This window comes from Aplysia californica, unplaced genomic scaffold, assembly GCF_000002075.1.
Source record: "Aplysia californica isolate F4 #8 unplaced genomic scaffold, AplCal3.0 scaffold00006, whole genome shotgun sequence".
Lineage (NCBI taxonomy): Eukaryota > Metazoa > Mollusca > Gastropoda > Aplysiida > Aplysiidae > Aplysia > Aplysia californica.
Window position 1 is genome coordinate 358,695 of NW_004797276.1, and position 17,001 is coordinate 375,695.

General features: G+C 38.3%; 1 protein-coding gene across 2 annotated transcripts in view; it reads right to left on the reverse strand.

The window, feature by feature from the left end:
* The window catches only part of LOC101848085 (calpain-2 catalytic subunit), a 38,445-nt gene that overhangs the window by 12,744 nt on the left and 8,700 nt on the right, over positions 1-17,001 (reverse strand). For both annotated transcript variants that reach the window (XM_005089404.3, XM_005089405.3), the window contains exons 2-12: positions 15,053-15,816; positions 13,251-13,382; positions 12,634-12,839; positions 11,495-11,672; positions 10,255-10,320; positions 8,595-8,668; positions 5,955-6,118; positions 5,224-5,325; positions 4,452-4,552; positions 3,428-3,639; positions 1,990-2,069 (exon numbers count right to left, since the gene is read on the reverse strand). In XM_005089404.3, the coding sequence (XP_005089461.1) occupies positions 1,990-2,069; positions 3,428-3,639; positions 4,452-4,552; positions 5,224-5,325; positions 5,955-6,118; positions 8,595-8,668; positions 10,255-10,320; positions 11,495-11,672; positions 12,634-12,839; positions 13,251-13,382; positions 15,053-15,796 (2,059 nt within the window). In that variant the 5' untranslated portion in view covers positions 15,797-15,816. The remainder of the gene's footprint in view (positions 1-1,989; positions 2,070-3,427; positions 3,640-4,451; positions 4,553-5,223; positions 5,326-5,954; positions 6,119-8,594; positions 8,669-10,254; positions 10,321-11,494; positions 11,673-12,633; positions 12,840-13,250; positions 13,383-15,052; positions 15,817-17,001) is intronic.

The window sequence follows — 17,001 nt, forward strand, 5'->3', positions numbered from 1 at the left end:
CCTGGCGTTGTGGGCGAGCCGTCATAATTCAATCACCTGTCGTTGTTGTTAGGTAGTCCCTCCAACCGATCATGTTGCGTTGCCCCCTCCCCCCCACTGTTGACCAATAGCTACCAATTTTCAGCTGCTGGTGAGGTAAGCGTGTGGTCCCTCATAACCCATAAGCCCCGCCTAGAACTCATGCACAAATCGTAATTGATATGAGTGGTCACTGTTTACCCAGTCTGTAACAAAGTACAATGTAACAATGGACGTCAACATGAACTTGTGACAGAAGCGTCACTCGTTCTCCGAGTTGTGGCGACCCATGTGTTTGTTTTAACACGCATGGCACTCGGTCTTTCTCGTCTGATACATTTCGTTTTATTGTCACCCTTGTGCAAAATCAGCAACAAAATAAAAATTACAAACAAAATACAAACCACCACCACCACCAACAACAACAACAAAAACAACAACAATGCAGCTACTTTCGATTAGGGCTTGTTTCCTTCATCTTGATCAGTCCTGCCTAAGACGGCCACCTGTCTTATACGGCCACTTTTCTCCTTGACAATGGGTGGCTGTCTTACACAGGTTTGACTGTATACAGAATAAGACAGCCAGTAGTTTTTATTTCATCGCGTTGTAAAAATTGCCTTGTTTTCAGAGCCAAATTTTAATATTTCCAGTTCTACCGAATCGATTTGGACGCGAAGACCACCATTTTGATGATCTTTCTTTTCCTTTTAAAAAGATATAGGCCTGTTGGATGTAGCAGTGCGATAAACAAAACTTGAGTTGTTTAGACCCATCAAAACACGAGGCTTCGTGGCCAATCACAAAAGTCTACAGGGCATATCGAGGCCGATTTGCCCTGCCGCGTGCACGTTCACTAAACTGCCTGCTACTACTACGAAACAGTACGAGAGAGAGCCACTAAGGCAAAGATAGTGTAACTTTGACAGTCAAAGTGCACGTTGTGTACACACTCTTTATACACCAAATTTGACCTGGAAGTCCATTCGGAGGATTTGACCTTTTCACTTGACCAAAGTGTGCCAAAATGGTAGCCTAGCTTTTGCCTCTCAAAGAAGGAAAAATCTGGCCCTCATTCAAACCATTGGGATTGAGCAAAATTTTGCATATTTGCGTATTGTGCTTTGTTCTTACAATTTTCATTATGATTATGATTAATAAGTTGTACACAGAGACAAAACTGTACTAAATGAGAAAGGTGCTCCATTATGAAAGTGGAATGAACTCAGTTGTGTGAAAAGGGTAGTTTGAGCTTATATGTGGCCTAAATAATGTTCCGGGGAGGGGGAAACCTTATTAAGGCGGTGACCTTATTTAGGTCGTATGAGGCCTAAATAAGCACTCCCTTATTTTTTTGTCAAGAGTAGACTACATATAAATAGCAACATTGAACAGGTGAAGAAGGAGCAGACAGTACAAAGCACCAGCGAATAACCTGTAGCTTAATGAAAACATTGGTGATGTCTTATCGGGAAGAAGAAATTTCAGCATGGACCCCTGAAAAGATGCTCCAGTTTAATTATACAATAGTCACTGTCTGAGATCCAGGTACTTGGGAATGATGAAAAATCAGGAAGATAAACTAACAGGATGTTTGAGGGTTTGAGGAGAGAACAAGTCATAATCGAATTAAAACAGCTAGGCCTACTCCATACTATAAAATCAAGCGAAATGACCTCCGTGAAGTAAATACTGAATGAAGAGTCATGTAATTGACTGGTTACAACATGCTTTCATTATCATCAATTGTCAGGTCTGCAACAGACATCAGCAATCATCGTTCTCCATTTATTTCTTTGCTCTAATGCTCTAAAAAAGCTATATTCCTTGCTTTAATTTTCAGTTTTGACATCTGGTTTCACACCCTTTACTTTGTAAAAAATTACAATTTTAACTTGCAGCTTCACTATGTAAAAAGAGTTAGAATAGTGATCACAACAAGGCCAAAACAAGCAGAAAAAGTTCACGTACTAAGTTTTTCAACTCTGCCGTTAATTTCCAGAGTCTCCTCATTTTCACAAGACACAAGATTCACATCCGGCGTGATTTCCCTGAAAAGTATACAAGACATTATAATGTGAAGGAATACATATATTTAACTTTAAAAAAGTAAATGTGCAAATTTTATTCCCCTGTCCACCACACAATATAGATCATTACGAAGACGGGCTGCTTCAACCCTGCCTGTCAGGACCAAACAGGGCTGAGCTCATGAGAGGAATACAACGTCCCAGGAGAAATATAGAGATATTCTATAAAAATAATCCCAATATTGGAGTCAAACTCATGTCTTTGGCAGGTGATGGTGAAGCACCCAACAAACGCAGGTAAGGTGTTTGACAATAAAAAAAAGATTTTCATTTATGAGCAGAAAGTAAGTGTCATTTAACAGTTTCGTTTTCTGGGACGTTGTTGCTGTTGTTAGCAATCCAGTAGCATCTGAGTGTTAACTCTTCTGCACGATGCCCTTCCGTAATAGCTGCATGTCTGTTCTAATTGTTGTCTTGAGGAGTAGAAGCAGTTCGATGTGTGGGGTAGCTTAGGAAGAAAACATCCCCTTAAATCGGTTAGTTTTCTACAGAAGAAAAGATGATGTTCCACTGTCTCTGAGGGGTAGTCACATAGTGGGCAGGCAGCAGACTGCTTTATTCCAATTTGGATGAGATGTTGATTGAGGGGCACATATTGTGTTCTAAGTTGGCAGATTATGGATTGATCTCCCCTACTCAACTCATTGATTGGATCTTTGACCAGTGGTTTATTCATGTGGCCATATATCATCCTTCCTGTCATATCTGTGGCCGGTTGTGAATTGATCATTTGGCGGCAGGTGGTGAAATCAGTAAGAATATCAGGCTGAGGGAGGCTAGCTCCTCTCTTTGCTAGAGCATCAGCTCTTTCATTTCCCGGTATCCCAGTGTGAGCAGGAATCCATTGTAGGACCACTTTGATGTGGTGCCTACTTATCAAATTATGTAGACTCCAAATCCAGTGTGATATATTGTTTTCTGGGATGTAAGACACATTTTGATTGATTGCTACTCACAATGGAACTGCATTCCAACATTCTTCTTTTCATTTTGTGACAAAACCGTAAATATCTTGATATCTGATCATGCTGTTTTGTATGAGCCAAGGGCATGCTTCAAGAAACCTTAAACTGATCTTTCTCTCAGATTCATAGAAAGGGAAACATTATTACCCAGTGTTATAGCCCAGTATACAGATTTTTGTTTTTTTAATTAATAAAAAAACATTGTTTCAAAATGAGACCTGCTGAGCATGTGGTCAACTTAAATTACAGTTCATACTTTATCAGAGTCAAACAAAATTATGAGAGTGAAAACATACTTCGGATCATTTCCATAGAGATGATTATATTCAGCTCATTTCAATGAAATAAACATACTTGATGTTCAAAAGTGGTGCTGAACTGAAGGCACGGAGCAAGAATGCCTTTTCCAAACCTTCATCTAAGGTAGATGGGACCAGCATGTAGCGACCGGGTTTGAGCTTGTGTCGGAAAGAGGTCTGCAGCTCTGGAGCATACACATTAGTTTTCTGGCCTTGAATTTCCATTGCAATACATCTTCCAGTTGGTTTGATTCTGTCTCCAAGGATCTAAATGTTGAGATTAAAAAAATATAAAAAAAGAGACAAGAAAAATGTCAGAAAAATCACTTTAAAAAACTTGATAATCACAAAAGTTTTTTTTTTTTTGGGGGGGGGGGGTCACATAGAAAACATAATCAGAAGTATTCACCTTCTTGTTGGTTCCAGTCCTGTCTCCACAGAAATATTAAAGTATAGATTTGAACAAGGCCCTTGGCTATAAGAAAATGAAAAGCGCTGTAAAGACTGATAAGTGTTGACATGTAGAAAGGGAAAAGAAGGAACAGAGAGGCATAAAGTACAGAAATGGGAGAGAAGAGCTCAGGAAATGTCAGGGTCAGGGTTCTAAGAGCTATTCTTGAAATGGATGATTTCAGGTTGTAGACTGGCAGAAGTAAAGAGGAGTGTATGAAAACAATTCACCAGCAGAGAAAAAAGCAGAAACCTCACTAAGGAGAGAGGAAGTTTAGTGTTCTTCCTCCATGAAAGGTAGGATGACCAAATATATTTGATTTAAAAAAACAGACGACAATTCAAATACAACTGCAATAACATAATTTTTCCAAATGTACTACTGCTCTGGTAAGAATTTGTTTATTGTAGAGACAAACATTCTCATAAATGTTTATAAAGATAACCACTGCCTATATGTGTCTTTCAGCTTATCGCTGATCATACTGCACGCCATCTATACAGGGTTTTTTTTAAGTTAATAGATTTTGGCATACAAAAAGTTTTGGATGCCCACTAATATCATTATAATAGTGGCTTGACTGTCAAGGAAAAGTTATCTATGATTTCAAGCAAGCAAACTGACAAACCTTGAAAATATCACAGCGGACTGAAATATTGTCAGCCTTCCTTTTCTGGGACTGCTGAATTATTTGAGCAACAAAAGGAACAGTTCCATCCTCCATCATACCTGTGAGAAGCATAAAGTACATAAATGTCATTTCTTAAAATAATTCAATATAAATCAAAATATCTTTGCTTACAAGTCAAATTTCAGAAAAAAAGAATCTCAGATTAACAGAGCCTGTTTAAAGTCAAGCATTTCATTCCTGACTGAACTATTCTACACTTTGTAATTTCATCATTCAATTCAAACACATGTTTGTATAGACGACAAATTAATTGTTTGTTAAGCATTTCATGATAAAAATTTTCTACAATGTCAATGACAATGACAATCTTTATTCATCTCGCAGGGAGAAATTAGTCTTGGTACTTCACAATGGCAATAGATGTTACAAAAATAAGGTGCACTCACACATACGCAAAACAATACAGGACTTTAGTAAACATATCTCACGTGCTGAAACAACTCGCTCCATAAAACATTCTCTCTCTTTCTCTCTCTCTGTTTCATTTGTAGCACTGCGTGTTCAGTAACCTCACTGCAGTTGGTATGAATGAATTTATATATCTGTCTGTTCTTATTTTTTGGATTACAAATATACTTTTTGACACACATTAAAAGCCTAAAACTTTGTTTTTCATACCAATTTCTAAAGCATTTCCTAGTTTTCTTTTCTCTAGAACATGTAAGAACATTTCTATCTAAGTCGCAGCTAAACTAAACGGTGCAAATACCTGCATCACTTATTTCAAAGCAGTAACGAGGATTCTTTAAAAGTTTATGAAATCCTCCAGTACATCCTTGCTTCCATTCTCCATAGATGCCAAGAACATGGTCTGAAAAGTAAATAGTTGCACCATTATTTACCTAAAAATTTGAATGGACATTATGCTGCATTCAACAAAAGGGTTAACTAGATGATAAAACCAGTACATTCAAGCTTCAAAAAGTCCTCGTAAAAAAGAACGAAAGTTATGTACCAGCAACAGATGGTCTAAAAATAACAGAAAGCAGTCAGTAGAAATAGGCGTAATACAAAACACAAAAGCTGTCATGTGGCATTGCTGAGGATAAAAAAAAGTAGGTATCCAGAATCTACCTTACCTGAGACATCTTATCCATGAGACCCCTATTGCGGTTTAAAGACTCATATTTGTGACTACTTATGATAAACTTGTACAATGAAAGACAAGTAAGCTGCCAACGAGAAAAAGTACACAAACCTACACTACAAACAAACTTAAATGTAGGGCCTTCCATCTTTGAATACATTTTACCATTAACCCCTTCATGTCAGGCTAGCTCTTCTATTTAACCAAAGTGCATAGAACAGTCTCAGACCATGGATGAAGGGGTTAACAGTTCAAACTTGCAAAATACCGTCTGAGACAAAACTCAGGATTTGTTTTCCTGTTTTGTTACACTGCTGAATAAGCAGCTTTTCAAAACATGTGATAATACTTACTGAGAGAGTCTGAGGTTCCATCACAGTCAAAATCTGGGGTCAAAGAGCAAATGGTTGTCTGGGAGAAGTAGGTCATAAAGTCTGGCAAGGACACATAAAATTCCCCATCATCTTTGTTGGGGGCTGAAATGGAGTTGTCTGGGATACTGAGCCATTCAGAGCTCCTGAGATGAGAGAAAATCACCAAAATGGATCACGTAAGCTGGAATGTTAAAAGAAAAAGTTTAAAAGCAACAGTTATTTTTTTAAAACAGAAACTCACAAAGAACAAACAACCATTAACCCTATGAGCCCTTGCCACCCGTGGCGTGTAAAATTGCTTGTATGCCTAGCCACTAGTGAGCAAGACCCTATCTCCAAACCAGCAATATGTGCATGGAAAACATTGTTTACTCATTTACTGCACAGGATGTTATTGATTATTTCAAAAATGTCTCTGAATTACAGTGAGCGCCGCATTCAACGAGGTCACTTTCAACGAGAAGTCGGCTCCAAAGAGGCAATTCTTAATCCCCAATTTTTTTCCTCTATATCTCTTTGTAAATGTACATCGGCTCCAACGAGAATTGCAAACAGACCGAAGTCGCTTTCAACGAGGTCGCAATAACCAAATAAAAGCAATTAGCGGTCCCAAAAGCGAAGAATTTTTCTCTTTTCTCTCCATTTCACGCTAAGCACAAGGCCCATCTCCGATTCCTAACACATGGCTGGATCTAGTGTGTCTCCTAATATGGGCCCCAAATCAAAGAGGATGGGTGAGGGTAGGATGGCCTTTGGTAGGGATGGGAGGGGGCGGGTGAGAACGCAATGCGGGCAGTGTGAAACTGGATGAACTCTTTATAGGTAGGTCTAGATCGAGTCTTTATTTTTTTCAATGTTCTTTTGTTCCCCTGATAAGAAAATCCAAGCTCCTGCCTTTATTTTATGCAGATCTAAGCCTAGATGTGAGAGGGTATGTTTTCACTCGAAAAGTGTTCAGGGAAAAAAAAATATTTAAGAATGCAGAAATGACGGTCAGAGCACAGCTCAAACACGCGCACACTGATGCTGTTTGAGATTTTCGTCATCAGGGGGGGAACAAATGTTTTAGTTACTGGTATTGAAACATCCTATAATATAATAACTTGTCTCCTTTCTTTACTTTAGCCTTAGTCACGTTCAACGAGAGGTCGGATCCAATGAGGACAACAAGCCGGTCCCGGCAACCTCGTTGAAAGCGACACCCACAGTAGTTGGTTGTGATGACAAGGACTATCATGAGTGGGATATGAAATGTGATTCTGACGATGATATAAATGAAGACATGAATCGCTCAGGAGCTTAGGCAGAAGGGCACGGTAGCCTAAGAAGGTCTGGGCTCAAAGGGTTAAGAACAAATTCATCTTTATCATGTACGTACTGACAGCATTTAACCTCACAAGTAATAGCGGCGAATATACCTGCCAAAAGAAAGACAAAGAGAAAGAGAGAGAGAGAGACAGAGAGAGAAAGAGAGAGAGAGAGAGAGACAGAGAGAGAGAGAGAGAGAAAGAGAGAGAGAAAGAGAGAGAGAGAGAGAGAGGGAGAAGGAGAGAGAGAGAGAGGGAGAGTGAGAGGGGGAGAGAGAGAGAGCAAGACAGAAAGAGAGAGAGGCGGGACAGAGACAGACAGAGAGCGGGACAGACAGACAGTAAGAGAGAGAAAAAGAGAGAGAGAGACAGAGAGAGAGAGAGAGAGAGAGAGAGAGAGAGAGAGAGAGCGTTAACACATATAAACTTATTGCTATTATAACCCAGTATAGGCCCACTGTTCCAATGTTAACCATTTTTCATGTTAAAAAATCTGCCTTGTTGCTAAAACTTTCCAAGATTAGCGATTAGAAGATTAAAAAATGATTTTAAATGGCCATGCATGAACAGCTATTATCTCTCAAAATATGATAATAAAATAACTGCTTTTTACTCAAAGAAAGCATTAAGTACTCATTAAGCAATATATCTAAAGGAAAAGTAGATAGTGGCAAAAAAGGTAAAGAATCATGCACTCAAGCAGAACGCCAGATCTTTTTTAAAATATAAGTGCACAGATGACCAGGGTATAAGAATATTTTGTCAATACTCTGGTTCCTCCCAAAAAATAAATGGTTTCTTTCTTAGCAAACAACAAAGGTCTCAAAAGAGGATGAAAGGAGTCTTGCACTAAGCAAGAAGAGTTGAATTTGTTTGTTAAGGCAGAGTGAAGCAGGGATTTTAAAATTTCTTTTTGGTGGGTGGTTGGGGGGGGGGGGGGGTACGTTTTGAATTAGTACTCAACCAACTGTACAAAATATGGTTGTTATGCATGGGTGTGATCAGGCACTATTGGAGGAACTCTTAAAGCAAAATGTGTGGTACCACTGTAATATGTCAAAATATGCTTTTTTCTCAAGTTAACAGCACAAACTTTCCTTCTTACATTCCTACACACTAACATGATCAAAACTATGCCAATGTCAGTATACTGTAGAGAGGGCAAGGAACGAACAAGTAATGTGTGAAACCTTTAGGATGAACGACACTACATGCCTTAAGAATGAAAACCTTTACATTTTTCCGTTTGAAAGTGCTCTTCAGATAATAGGGAAAAATTTTAACTAAAATTTTAGAAAAAACAATGACCAACCCGTCACTCCAAGCTCCTTTCCACTCGCCATGACCCCATGGATTTCGCACACGCATCAGTTTAGTTCTGCCCACCTAACAGAATGGAGCAGATACTGCTTTCTTAGTACTCACATGCAGAAAAAATTTTTGTATGAAACAATAACAGGTTGAGAAAAAGACAAAAGATCACTGTAGCAAAGTTGTTATTTAAAAAAGCCCGAGGCAAAAAAAGTTCACAAAATCTTTTTTTAAGAAAACAACTTATGAAACCATTCTCACAATCACTGATGACAAATCTCTTTACATTTCACTTTATAACTCTACTCTAAGCTCAGTCTCAGTACATATCAACTTCCATCAGCAGGTCCTTTTGAAGGGGTCAAACAACAACTAAATACTCTATATATACTAAAAACAGCCCATGACAATGCAGAGATAAATAAAGGAATTCGTCATATGAAGGCTGCAGACACAGTAATCATCACAGAAGTAAAAAAATAGAGTCGAAGTTGGTCCAGGTAGCCATTTATTGTCGAGAAGGCAAGTGGTGGTCTCAGACAGATGGATGTCTTAGTGTCATTATAATATTTTAAAGAACACAAGGGGAACAGTAGAAAAGTGGTTGTTTGAACAGACGATTGTTTTGGACAAGTGGCTGGTAAGGCAGGTTTGACTGTATCTTCACATAAAATTTCCAGAAGTATTTGTGTAATACGTGGTGGAATCAGGCGCTCATCAATTTTTGGACATGTGGAGTTATTGGTATCATCTTAAAGCTTGTTCACTGATCTTGTCTTCAGTGAAAAAATACTCACAGACCTGCCACTCTATGAAACCTCAAAATCAGGAGCTCAGGGGAAAAAAATCAGGATCAACAGCAAAATCACCAAGGTGACAGCCATGCTGACTTAAACATTTTCCAGGGGTGCCCATAAATAAATAGGCCTATACATGCCCTGTGTGTGTCTTTGTTTGCTTGAGCGTATGTGTGTGTGTGTGTGTGTGTGTGTGTGTGTGTGTGTGTGTGTGTGTGTGTGTGTGTGTGTGTGTGTGTGTGTGTGTGTATTATCATTATTTTTTTATAAATCCTGAAGAATCACGTCAAGCACTCCCAGTCCAAGCGTCGAACACCCTCGCGGTCGGAACCACTGTGCCGGTGAGCCGCTGACAGAGGCTCTGACACATTCCTTTACGACGACTTCGAAATCAAATTATTTTAGGCAATCGTCGAAAACAGGTCTCTTATATCGGAAGTTCATTCATTAGATGAAGAACTATCAAAATAGGTTCGCTCGTTTTGATTTAATGATGTTTTTGTCAATTTTAGATTTAGCACCAAAAAAAGGGCCCCGGCGTAGTGGGTTTACCCCGCTTATAGAGATAAAGAGTTAAAGAAGTCAAAAAAGCAAAAATTCAATAAAAATTGCCAAATGGACAGAAAAATGCAAGTTTCTTCGATATCATAATTTCGACGAGTGCCAGATTTCACCACGAAGCTTCACATCTGCTTAAAGTCCATCGTTTCAGTCAATCTGTTTCTTATCAAAACACAACAAAATGAAGTGAAAACACACACATGCATACAGGTAATAAGCTACCGATTCGAATACACAAACAGCCATTATGTTTTTGCAGTGTGGGTTCTATACCAGAAAAATGCAGGTAAGTAAATATTTTACCTCAGCTGTTCCAACCAATGAATAGGCGTGACCTCCCACCAGGCCTTGATGATTATCATACTCATCCTTGGGGAAAAAAAAAGAAAAACATCGTACGTCATTAGTGTACGTTGTGATATATAGGTATATGATGGTTCCTCTCAATTACAGGACCTGGGACCTCTCATTTAGTGGTTTCTTTCTAACAGAATCAAGAGAAGGGGGAAGACAACCAGGGAAACACACAAAACAAATCAAGATCACGAACACCCTGTTTGGGGTTCGTACCAGGGACCTCAAAGTCCAGCATGATCTCAACAAAGTCATCATCAATGCACCCTTTGTGCAGTTTCTTTCTATTAGCTCTGATCCCTTAATATGGTCATCATTATAAAAATTCAATTAAAGTATTGCAAAAGCACTAAAAAATGTTTCCTAATAATCCAAATGAATGTCATATGGAGTGACATGAGCTGACTGAAAGGAAAAAAAGCAATTTAGGAAGATTATATTGAGGGAAAAAAATTAATAAGCAAGAAATATATGAAGTCTTTGACTTTTTCTTTAACATTAACAGTAGTGATCCCCCCCTCCCTTTTTTTTTCTTCTTCAATTTTTCAATAATGTAATAGTCCTCTCGATACATACTCGGATCCAAGATGGTCATAAAGTGAAAATATAGTAGGGAGACAGGAAGGCACCACGAGTAAGCCCTACTTCTTTCAATCCCTCTTTTTATTAATACTAAAATATAGCATTCTAAAAGTTTTATACTAAATTATTTGCATAGGGATCATCATTTTTCTGAACCTTCTTTTTCTTTTTCATCCCTATATGACCATCAAAGTGGGAACTATTTTGTTAACTTTAAAGAGACCAACAAAAATATTAAGTGGTTTTTTTTTTGGGGGGGGGGGGGGGGGCATAACTTTTCTCCAGCTTGATGAAAACATCCCGTACAGCACACACTGAGGTAAACAACAAACACTCCTAACCATAAGGCCAGAAGGGGAAACAGACTTCAGCTCAAAAGTTCTCATGGTTGACATCTCTTGTGGTAGTGCCGGGGTGATAGGGATAGAGCAAGATAAGGTTGAGAAAAAAAAAAAAACGAAGACTCAGGGAACAAAAGGAGGTAAGGACACAGAATGAATCTAGCAGAGGCATGATATAATATCAAAAGGCTATCCCAGAATAGGGAAAAGTGGAAAGTATTTGTTTGTGGCTTATTGTTATTTCTTCTGAAATTCTTCGAACTCACAGGCACAACACATGCAACTTGACAGCCACTGTTTAGAGCATTTTTGATCCGTTTGAACAAGGCAGAAGCCTTGTCAGTGTGACTGTCAAGATCAATCCGTTCTCCGATACCACCAGTGAGCAGCAGGTATGCATCACCAGGCTGACCTCCATACACAGCATCATAGGAGCCATACAGTCTGAGGGTAAAAACACATGAAGCCACTGCAGGTCTTCCTGTTTTTTTAAGCTTTCAGACAAGAAACTAACCCAATAGTTCATAAAGTTTTATTTTTCCTTCCTGGTAGATATACAAACAATTTACACAATGGCTCATGTGAGGTTTACCAAATCCATCTTGACCAAAGTATAAGCAACTGACAATGTTTCATAAAAGAACTTAGCTTTTAGGTATCCTTTTTAGCTATCAAGCAATTAAATAAGCATAGTCCTCAATGGATTTAAGTTTAGTTTTAGATCTAGTAAGAGAATTATAATGGCACTTGCAACACAATCAAGACATATAAGTTCCGAAGATTAAAAGTGTTACAGGAGAGAAAAGGAGAGAAGGAGAGAAAAGGACGATAGATTGGATTTAATTTAGAATGCATGCTAGAAGAGACAGGTGAGCTGGTATATATTTATTCATAGTGTCAGGAGCTTAACAAAGTTTTCTCTGTTTATTCATACTTTTTTCCTGTCCAACAGCTCTCTGAATATATGTAGTTAAAAAAAAAAAGCAGCTACAAAAAGATGGCAAGAAAAAAAGCAAAACCACTATTTCATGTACAGTAACAGACCACAATCCTACTTTAAAAAATTAGACTGAGGCAAAGCATGAAAAAAAAAAGTTAATTTAAGTACTAATCTTTTAAGTAATCAGTCCCCAAAATTGTGATCTCTATAAGAAGGCCTACAGGCCTTCCATTTAGTTTTCAGTAAGGTTATTGGTGGGTGGTTGAAATAATAAATGGTAAAATTGAGAAAAACTTAACAAATGTGTATCATGGAATTAACAACAAGATAATTCAAAACAACGTCTGTACATAGTAATCAGAAGGAAAAAAAATCAAAGACTGATTCATTAAGCCTTTTAGGAAACAAGCTCAGTTTTGTATATATGATAGGCCCTATTCATTATTTTTATTTCAATTGACATACCTTGCAAAGGCCTTCTCCAATAATGCAACCCACATTTCACGTTCATCTGTAGTTGACTTTGCTCCCCATAAGACATTTCCGTAAATGACAGGCAGGAAGTCGTCAGTATACACATCCTCCCACTTGCCAAATCGAAAGAATCGAGCATGGAATGTTCCATCATATTCAGCAGGATTTTCTATTAAGTATGCCGAGTCTGGAATCACCTATTTAAAGAAAAAGAGCATAAGTATGAGAGAGAACTGCTTAAGATGATGTCAAGGACACATATGAAAAGAATAAATTTTACTCTAGAAATCATCTTATCTGTTCCTCACTTTCCACTATGACCATGGAACTACTTAAATGTCATTTTTGACACGAAAGTATTTATTCTTTATAGAAAAAGTTCACAAACAGTGAGAAGAGATTATTTTGCTTCTGTGCTATTGCAATACTAGTTCAGTACACAATTCATATAAATGGATAGGGAGACTTCTTCAAAGGAAATAGTACTCATGAAAATTTTAACTTCGAAATATGAATGGGCTCTCGACCCACATGACATTGGATCTTCTACCTATCTGTCTGGATACTAAAAGACGCTTTTGTAAACAGATAATCATGCTATGAGATACCTGATCTATCATGGATTTATTTCCAGCAATGTTGGCTACAGTTGATAAGAACCAACATGTGCCTGCAGATCCTTGCCCAATGTCAAAGCGGGTTGCTCCATCTGAGAACAGCTTTGGATTGTCTACAAATTCCTGAAGAAAGAAAGAAAAAACTTCACTTATAACAAACATACTTAAAAATAAAGAGAGTGCAAACAAAAAATGGATTCTGCCTATACAAATGCAACTGTACAAAACCAAAGACAAAATTCAAGGAATAGAGAATCATATCGAGGCATACTCCAACAGTTGTCATGAAGGATGATGAACCTCACAGTTGAACAGCTTACAATGGTTATAAACATATGTGCATCCTCTCAATTGTTCATGCGCCTACACACTACAAATCCCTTTGCTAGTCATTTCATTCCAATTAATAAAGTCAGTTTGTAGGGAAGGCATACTGTTAAATTTAGAGTCTATGAACCCTGAGTTGTGTGAGATATAACACCATTGTCTGTCTGATGAATAGAATCTACTTAGTACAGTCCATGCAGGTTTTAAGCACGGTCAACGGGAGAAAGCATAAGCATGCTTAATGCCGAAGCATGCTTGAGTGAGAAGTAGAGTAGACACTCTCATAATCCAGAGATATTTATGTTGAAAATTTCCCTTTGTTCGAAAGAAGTGGTCACACAAAAGTGTGCGCTGTCATTTACCCGCCATGGTAGTTCTTGTTTGTTTGTTTCGTTTTGTGGTTGAATGGGAAAGGAAAACTTAATTTAGACAGCCAGTCATGATACAGCACACTACGCCTACCCACTGCCTGTGCGTACCACTGCCCGCTGAGCCACATTCATACCACCGCCTTCATCAATCATCCCACCTCGATTTTGATACACAATCAGGATTATCGGATAGCGATTGAGGGACAAAGGTGAAATCGCAGCCAGCGTCCCTTTCTCTCTCCCTGACTCTGTATTTTTTTCATCTCTGTGTAGCTTTGCCCTAGGCTAGATCCTATGTCCAAGAGAGTGGTTGTGTGCATCTCACTGCTTTCCTCTACGCGCGCGCGTGTGTGTATGTGTGTGAGCGTGTGTGTATGTGTGTGCGTGTGTCCATCAACTGTGTTCTTCGTGTTCTCTTAACACACTAACTGCTGCAGTGTAGACTGTGTTCAAACTTTGATGGGTCATAATGAAAGTATTTATTGTCTTGTAAATGAAGCGTGCCCGAAGTCGAAATTACTGAGCTAAAAAGCGTGTAATTTATATAGCAAAAATTCGGTAAGAAATGTTTAGCGTGCTTGAGTCCGAAATGTGTTATATGCTGACGTGTTTAAAGCCGGCACAGACTGTAATTTGGCCAATTTAAAAGTTAAAAAGTGACAAAAACTGAGAAGCCACAAATTTGACCGCCAATATTATTATCAAAACATTAGAAAAGTATGGATATCAGTTATACATGTAACATGACAAAGAAGAGTTTATTACAAAAACTAGAAGAAAATAATGATGAAAGAATACAATTATTATTTATGGTTGCCACACTGTGCAAAGTGCTCTTTCTGTTGAATCTTATTTTTAATGAATGTGAGCTCATTAAACTATCTCTCTGAAAAGGGGCTGTTGTTAGGCACGTGGATAATACAAGCTCTAAAGATTAAAGTGGCTTCATGTCCTGAATATTTCTCGTTTGTCTCTTTGAGCCTCAGTACTCACAAAGGTGATAGAATGTAAAAGTAATATTCAGTGTTTGATTTCTAAAAAATTTTAAAATATCAGGCTTAAGCATAGTTTGTGATAGAGACCAAGGTTACTTACCCCAGGTCGTTTCCATTCAACACCTGAATGGTCCTGCACAATGGCTATCTCAAGGGGAAACTCCTCATCCGTGTACAAAGCGCCTGGTGCTACAACTGGTTTGACCTCAGACTCATCTTCCACATTGTTGGTTCGGAAATCAACCGTCTTATCCAAAAGTCCGACTGCATTCATAGAGTAACCTTCTATGTCTCTAACACCATCATCATCAAATGGAGTATCATCCTCTTCCATATCATCTTCTTCATCATCTTCAGGAGGAGCCAGATCTGGTGCAGGAGCTGCTTCAGGCTTGGGTTCAGGTTCAGGTTCAGGTTTATGTTCAGTTTCAGGTTTGGGTTCAGGTACAGGTTCAGGTTTTGGGCTTGGGGGTGGTTGGGGAGATGTTCTTTCTTTTTCTGGTTCCGGTGGTGGTGGCGTTGGTGGTTGTGGTGATGGCTCAGCTCTTTCTTCCTCAGAAGCTTTGTCATCGTTTTCCCGTTCTTCTCTTAATCTTCGGACACGTTCAGGAGTAGGTGGCTTTGGTCTGGGTGTAGGGGGTTTTGGCAATTCAAAAGTTTTGTCGTCATCAGTTGTGTTGTCACCATTGTGCAACTTTTTTTCGTCTTCATTGTTGCGGTCCTCTTTTAAGGGTTTAGCTTCTTCCTTTTCCTCTTTCCAGTCTTTGCTTTTATCACTACTGGTGCTAGGCCTGCGGTTCCTGTGCCCTGAACTGCTGCTTGACTTTGATGATGCACAACCCATTTTGTCAAATTATGAAGTATCTGTTGAAAGAAATGTTATAAGTTTGATTAACAAATTTACAATAGAATTGTTTTAAAAGAGCAAACCTGTATGTAACCTTAATTGACAAAGTAAATGAGGATCATGAAAAAGTAGCTTAAAATTTGGTAAACTCCTTTTTAAACTAAACTGCTTAAATCCCCTTATTTTTATCATCTTTTAACAATAAAATGACAACAGAAGATGATCTGCGTGCCTGGAGAAAGCAGTTGTTAGCAAAGCTATTTTTCAGCAACAGGGTGAAAAGACCAAAAAAGTAGTTTCGTCAAAAATTTAGTTCAATCAGAAAACACACGTTTATCCATTTCTTGAAACACATTGAAAGGATTTCACAATTAAGTCAAAATATTTATAAACATTAATTTATTGTTAGTTTTGCAACATGTTGTACTTCTTCTTCTTCTATCCCGGGGTTGGGACACCACTGCATCTGAAAACCAGCTCTCGCCATTTATCTTTGTCCTCTGCTTTCCTCAGATTGTCACCATTGTCTTTCCTGACCACTCTGTAATGTTGTCCTCCTATCTCCTTCTCTGCTAGAATTAAATTGGTTTTTCCCAAAACTTTTGTTTTTACACTCTGTGTTACAAAATGTGACATATACCTTTAAAACTACTCAAGATATTTGAAAAATTAAAAAATGTCGGCGACTGGAAATAGTGTTCCAGATTTCTGCAATTCGCCATGTCCGTAAAAGCCCTAAATTTTAATACAAAGAAATACTATTGAGAGAAAATCAAGGAAGGTTAAAAAAAAGAACATTAGAACAATTAACATGGTAAGCTCCCTTGATGAACGTGTTGACGGTGTGAGAGCAAGAAGATGAATGAAAGTGGAAAGCAGAAAATCTCACGTGTGCACAGCCAACCCCTACGTCATTTCTTTCCTCTCATTTCATTGGCTTACAGAAAGTTACCCCTCTTGACACACGCACCGTGGGTTTCAGGGGGGCATGCCCCGTAATTCACCATAATTTAATGTTTTGGCAATTGGGTTTGGTATTTTCTGGAAAACATTTGATTTGCAAAAGTTTTAGGGGTCATATCGTCGGGCTTGTGATAAAACCGACTAACCCACAAAATATTTTTATTGGCCCTATCGATAGTAAATTGTCCATTTCATATGCTCACTCAAAGACAGATCAGAATTTTGTCTAGTAATGACTT